This window comes from Phaethon lepturus, unplaced genomic scaffold (genome assembly GCF_000687285.1).
Source record: "Phaethon lepturus isolate BGI_N335 unplaced genomic scaffold, ASM68728v1 scaffold44326, whole genome shotgun sequence".
Lineage (NCBI taxonomy): Eukaryota > Metazoa > Chordata > Aves > Phaethontiformes > Phaethontidae > Phaethon > Phaethon lepturus.
Window position 1 is genome coordinate 10,068 of NW_010549189.1, and position 6,648 is coordinate 16,715.

At 54.6% G+C, this 6,648-nt stretch overlaps 1 protein-coding gene across 1 annotated transcript in view; it reads right to left on the minus strand.

Moving 5' to 3' along the window:
- The window catches only part of LOC104623182 (protein argonaute-1), a gene marked incomplete at its 5' end in the record, with an annotated part of 10,142 nt that extends 3,923 nt beyond the window's left edge, over positions 1-6,219 (minus strand). The window contains 7 exons of the mRNA XM_010290187.1: positions 1,825-1,915; positions 2,219-2,378; positions 2,546-2,730; positions 4,018-4,151; positions 4,632-4,754; positions 5,615-5,734; positions 6,072-6,219. Of these exons, the coding sequence (XP_010288489.1) occupies positions 1,825-1,915; positions 2,219-2,378; positions 2,546-2,730; positions 4,018-4,151; positions 4,632-4,754; positions 5,615-5,734; positions 6,072-6,219 (961 nt within the window). The remainder of the gene's footprint in view (positions 1-1,824; positions 1,916-2,218; positions 2,379-2,545; positions 2,731-4,017; positions 4,152-4,631; positions 4,755-5,614; positions 5,735-6,071) is intronic.
- Positions 6,220-6,648: the final 429 nt, after the last annotated feature.

Genomic DNA, 6,648 nt, shown 5'->3' on the forward strand with positions numbered 1-6,648 from the left:
AACAGGAGGGGGCCAGGGGGCCCTGCCCCTTCTGCCTATGTAAGCCTTTCTCCCTCCATCCCTCACCCGAGGTTTCTGGCTTCCACAAAAGGTTGTGTGACACCCAACTCTGCTCTGCTGTTTTAGTTAGGGCAATGACAAAACCCCAATCTGCAGTTGCAACGCCACTGCTCTGACAGCTGCTGCTGAGGTCCATTATCACAGCAACACCAGGGAGCTCTGCTATCGGCCACTCCTTATCCCTCCAACTGTGGCACAAATGCCCTGCCCACCCCGGGCTACCTAGAGACCCTCTGCCCAAAAAGGCAACTGAGCCAGGTTAATGTTTGCATGGAGCATCTGCCAGCATCATGTCCCTGCCCTTGCTCGGCTGCAGGCAGCGGAGCTATCCCAGACAGCCGTGGTCTTGCCCCGCCGGCGCTGCCGCCTCCCGAGGACACGGCGGGGCTGAGTCCCCGCACGGCAGCCGTCGAGCAGGGAGTTCCCATTGCAGACGGGCACTCTGGAGGGGAGACCTCAAGGACATCAGGGCAAAGAGGCTGAGAGCAGCCAGGCTCAGCTGTGATGCAGGGCTGGGGGCACAGCATGAGTCACGGGTGTCAAAGCAGATGCTGGCCCACACTGGGACACAAATGCCCAGCTGCTTCGCTGCATCGTGTGGTCCACGTGCCCCGGTGTGCAAGGAAAGCACCACAGACCCCACATCCTCAGCAGCGTCGAGCCTGCTGCCCCGCCCTCAGCACCGGTTTCACTTTTGCTTCACAAACGGAACTCTAGGGTCTGGGCTGTACCAGCAGAGCCAATGTGCTCCACAGAAATGTTTCCTTTGGCCTCAGCCATGGACCCCCTTCTATTGCCTAGTTAACAATGGACCAAGGACAAGACCAAGGCCATCTGAAGGCTCAACCCTTCTCCTCCCCTGCAGCTTCAAAAAAGCTTTTATGAAAGTTAAGAAAAACAACTCCACAGTGGTCTTGTACAAAAAAACCCACAGAAAATGTTTTCGGAGTGGAAGCGCCGCCGCCAGGAAACAGACTGTTCTGTCCCACCCACACCTACAGCAAACAGCCAAAAGCATTTCCCAACCCCTTCTAATTAAGAAAAAAACAGTCTTCCAAAGATGCATTTGCATGCCAAGGAAAACCTGAGCTATGAGTCCTGGAAAGTTAAGAACTTAATAGGAAAATGCTGACATGCTTAATTAAAACAGACGCTACAAGAACCTGACACTCTCCGCCGCCGGAACGAGCACAAGGCAATGTCTTAGAGCCCCATGAAGAGCATAAGCTGCCACCCAGCCTCACCGGCATGCGATCAGCACTTCGCTCAAAGGATGCTCCTTATTCATTTGGGGTGAAGGCAAATCCTTCTCCCTGAAAGGCTCAGAAGCAGCTCAGTCAACTCAGTTTCCCCATCTCCAACACCCCAGCTCTCCCGCCTGGGGAAAGTCCCTTCTAGGCCTGTGCTGCAGGACCAGGATGCCTGGGGATGGCTCTGGCGAGCACAGCGGCTGCACCGAGCTCCCTGCGCACCCCGTCCGACAGCGCTCACGGGGTCTGGCACATCACGAGCCCCATCTGCTGGCAGCTGCCAGCTCTCCCGGCGGCTCCCCAAAACCGCAGCTCCTCTGCAGAGAGGCAGGAGGGGATCAGGGACCCACTGCCCCGAGAGTGGGACTGAAAACACCCTACAGGGCATGGGGCCACCCTGAGAAGTGTCACTTAGGGCGACACAGCTCCTTTATGGACACACAAGTCCCATTCCAGCTCCTGCGTCCTTGCAGGGCTCTTGGGCACCGAGCCTGGCCACGGACAGTGAACTTACAGCTGTTATGGAGGGCTTCTTCCCATCTCCTGCCGGCGGGTGAGTGACATCGGCCCCAAGGAAGATCACTGGCTGCTGAAAGACGGCAGAGCTGGTGGGAGAGATAAGAAAGCAGCAGTCAGCCTTTCGGGGGCATCCCAGGGTGATGCACAGCCTGATGGAGGTGATCAGATCACACAGGACACCCCCCGACCTCTGGGCTCTGGCCAGGGCACATCAACAGCTCATTACAAGGCGAAAGAGGCTGCAAATCTATGTTTCAAAGAGCTACTTTATGCAGCAGCCCACAGGCCCCCTCTTCCCCAGGTAAAGCCAGGCAGGCAGCATCAGTTCCCTGTTCCAAGGGACTTGGGAAATAAGCCTTAAAGCCGCAAGAGGCAGTGGCTGTACGAACCGCTGGTGAGGCACAAGGATGTTGTTGATCCCACCAAGCTTGACGTTGATCTTGAGGCAGAGGTTGGAAAGGGTCTGCGGGGAGGTTTTCACCACGTTCTTGACCTGGACGCACTGCGTGGCCATTCCCAGGAGGGTGTCCCCAACACGCTTCACCTCGGCTGCAGGCAGAGGAAGCAGGTGAACAGACAGGCAACCTGCAATGCACCGCCTCCAGCAGCATCCTCGGAAATGGGGAGAGAAATCGCCATGGGAGGAGCAGAACCAGCCCTGCTGAGCCATAGCAAAGCCCCTTTCTTCTCCCCACTTGCCCCTGCCCCAGACGCACCGTATACTGGCGTTTTCCCTGGCAGGATGACAATGATGAGCTGAAGCCCTGAATAGGTGTTCTTGAGGTGTCGAAACATGGGCTCCACACTGTCTGCACCCTGGGCGTATTTACAGAAACAGGGCTGGCCTTGGATCGGCATCCCTGCATCTTTGGAGATCTTGCGCAGCTGGTCTGTAAAGTTCCTGTGCCCAGGAGGAGAAGCAGTAAGTCCTGAGCCCTTCCGCACGGCAGCTTGCCACGCACCCCAGCCACTGAGCAAGAAGGGACCTGCAGCTGGAGCGCTGCAGCACAGGACAGACATGCCCACCATGTCACCATGCCTGTGGTTTTACAGCATCCAGCAAGTGTGCGGCGCAGGAAACGCAAGACCAACACGTGTTAGAGCTGAACTGTCCCCTCTCTGTGCCCTCTTACCCGAGTACTGACTCTTCCTGAAGTGATGGAGCTGTGAGCCGCTCTCTGTTAGAACGCTGAAGAGGGGAGCTGACATGCTGCCTGGGACAGTTGATTTCCAGGTGATTTGCAAAGCTGATGCAAGCCTTCACTTACCAAACTGGACAAAATGCTCAGCCACACTCCAGATTTTTGGATTGCAAGGATAAATTTGGTGCAGGGGGAGCCAGAGGCAGTGTGGGGCTCCCAGCTCTACCCCAAAGGGGGTCACAGGAGGTGTGCGGCATCACTCCCACCTCCACCCCGTTACTGCAGACATCGAGACTTTTGAGTTGCTCCAAACCATCCCAAACGTTAACTGTGCCAAACACCCAGAAGAGGGACACACAAAACACTTGCCTTGATGCATCCACTGTTGGTCAGGAAAAACCTAAGTCCCCAGAAGAATCCAAGACCAGGGCAACCATTTCCCTAAACCAAATGAACTGTCCCCGCTCTGTGTCACTCTGCTAACGAAGCAGAGAATCTCTAAGCTACTACAGCTTTTCAGAAAGCCTAAAACTTTTCTGTAATAAAAACCTGTGGCGAGTTAGGATGCTTCCTACATGAATTACATTATTTCAGATAGAGTATTGGGGAAACTTTTAATTAAATATCCCTCACATCCTCATCTCTCTGAGGAGATTCAGCTTAGAAGAGTTCAGTACAGCTTTCAGGCTGGTAGTATAAGATCACGATACTGCAGCTACCTGATGCAAAGAGCAGATCGAGGAGAGCCTGACTGTCAGCTCACACATGCTGGAGTGCCGATGTGCTCACTCCAACCTGGCAGGCATTGCGATGGCTCAGGGACTGTTTGCAGCCAGGATAAACAGTCAGGCACTCTGGATAAACTAACAGAAACAATACTGAACACCCAGTCTGAACCCAGAGTAAATTTGTACCACGAGCAATTCAGATCCAGCATTAGTGGTGAAGGACACACAGCCCCAGGCTGGGAGCAGCAGGGTGGCCACACCGGTGCCGGCACAGCTCTCCCGGCTCACCCCACCCGCACGGGCTGCCCCTTTCCTTACTTCAGCACCTCCTCTCGACACTGCTTCTGCGGGGCAAAGCAAGCAATCGCCCAGACTTTGATCTCAATGCCGTTGTAGAACTGCTTCCCTCGCATGTCCCACACGCCTTGGTTGGGAGTTGCAATGGCCCGGTTCTGCAAGGCAAACAGACGGTCAGAGCGCTGCCGCGACCTGCCCGGCCCCACGCTGGCAGCCCCTGGGGAGCACCCGCACATGCTGTGGTTGTGCTCCCCATCACAAACTCATATGCCCTCACCGGAGCCACTTCCCTGCACTGCCAGGGTCTGCTATGGCACTCTGCGATGGGCAATTCACAGTCTCAGCTCCTCCATGGTGACGGAACATTCACCCAAGCTGCCTTACCCTGAGCATCCCTCTCCCATTCAGCTCACTTTTTTTGTCACCGAATTGACTCTTGGCTACAACTTTCAGAAGAGTTATATTGAAAAAAAAAAACCAAAACCCACAAGCCCAAGGCACTCTGATAAAAAATTCCAGCTCTAACCTACAAACCTGAAGGTAGCACAAGTTTTGTTCAGAAACAGCATTTTCTGGTGTGAAAGCATCTGTCTGCACAACACAGCCCAACATCCGGGCAGCACAACCCTGCTTACCCTGCCTCCGTACTGCAGGATGGGTGCTGGCAGGACCCTCCCCGTCACCTCCGTCATGTCATCTTTCACCTTGATCCCAAACTCTTGAATGTATGGATCCAGGTTGTAGCTGGCGTTCTTCATCTGCAGAGGGAAGGAAGGGCCATGGGAGGAAGCGAGACTAATTGCCACATCCCACGCAGCTTCAGCTGGCCGGGAAACACAGGTACCTAAAGTCACATTCTCTACAGAGCTGAAGTCCTCTCTGTAAGGGCAGGGCAAGCAGTTTAAGACAAAGGGCCAAACCCTGTCCTCCAAACTGACCCCCGGGGGACCTGATTTTTGAACACACTGACCAATGCAACTGAGAGCAAAGCCTGCTCCTGAGATTAAAGGCTTCAGTGGGAAGGTTCAGACTGGCATGAGACTGTTATCAAGGGTCCCAGAAGGAATACAAATGTCATCAACTTCGAAAGCCCTGAGACATCCGTTTGGGTAACAGCACCATTAACCAGCTCCTGCCCAGCCACTGGTGGAGCCGGGTTTTCCGTTCCTCTGGCTCGCCCCAAGCTGACATGCAGAGCTCCCGTACCGCAATCACAGTCCCCGCGTACACCCAGAGCACAGTCCCCACATACACCCAGAGCCAGGGTCATTTCTCTAATTTGTTTTCCTATTTTTAGTTCCAGCTCCCTTTGGGTCACGTTCCATCAGCGTGAGGACCTGAATTTGCTGCACACGAGTTTCCACGGTCACTTTGAGCTGGGCTCCTCTATGCAAGTGTCCATTACACACATGCAGGTATCTCTGACCAGAGATTCAGTGAGAAAAGGGGGATAAAACCAAACCATTAACCCCACCAGCATCTTCTGAGCAGGTTGCAGCTCCCCAGTGCAGAGCAACTGAGGAGCAGGACCACAAGGTTCATCATGGACATGACGCTGTAACCTGCCACCAGAGCTGCAGCCCCGACACCGTCCCTCCCAGGGACTCGTGCCACGTACCAAGCGACTAATTTCCTCCTGCCTGTCTGGGGCAGACCTAGCTGTTGCTTTTATCATGGTTGACGTTTGATTGTCTGTGAGCTTCTTGATGCACCGCTGGCCTGCCACGATGTTGCACACCTGCACGGGAGGGGAGAGATAGCAGCCACGTGTTAGGGACAGGCGAGACACAGGGGCCCACAGCTGAGCTGCCCCGTGGGTACAGCACTTGGGCCCTGCAGCCAGCCCCAAACCAGAGGTGCCGAGCCTGCAGCTGCAGGAAAACGGCATTTTTACAGCATGGTCTCCTCCCTCATTTGCTAGAAGTGGCACTTGCCAGGTCAGCACTGAAGCAATTAGTGCCCACAACACATTAGCTGCAGAATACTGTCGTGCATCTGCCAGCAAAGACCACTTGCCTTTGCTTTGCACGGTGATCAAAAGCCGGGGCGCCCAGCGGTGCAGAGCTGACACTCACCTCCAAGGGCAGGTATGTGTGCTTCTGCTCCTGGCCAACCTGGAGACAGGGTAGGTGGGGGTATTTCAGCTGCAGGTTGTATTTCTGCTTAAAGTACTGAGCCACTGTGCACTCCACTGTCTGACCGCTCTCCAGCTGCAGGGGAAACCTGGCAGAGGCAGAACACGAAGGATGCACCTACTCAAAACAGACACTTCCAGACCTCAAGCACTACTTATTCTGGCTGGGAAGAGAGGGAACTGACAGGCTCCCACTCTGAGCTACCATAAAAGAAAATAAAAAGCACAACAGTGGTATTTTCAGAAATCAAGTCAGGAATACTCTGATCCTAAATAAAGTGCTCCCTCACTAATCCAGCTAATCAGGGCAAATGTTTATTGCGGGACATGCCACGCATGCCACTGTCCCGTACATAAATACGGCACACTGGCATTCAGGAGGACTTCTGCGCTTGGTGCCCTCCCTGGGAGCTGAGCTGAGCTCCAGGCAAAGGTTAACCGGCCTCTCCTGGTATGGGGCAGTAGCTCCGAGGTGGGCAGAGCATGGGGGGCAAGAAGGGTGCACCTCCCTTCAAAAC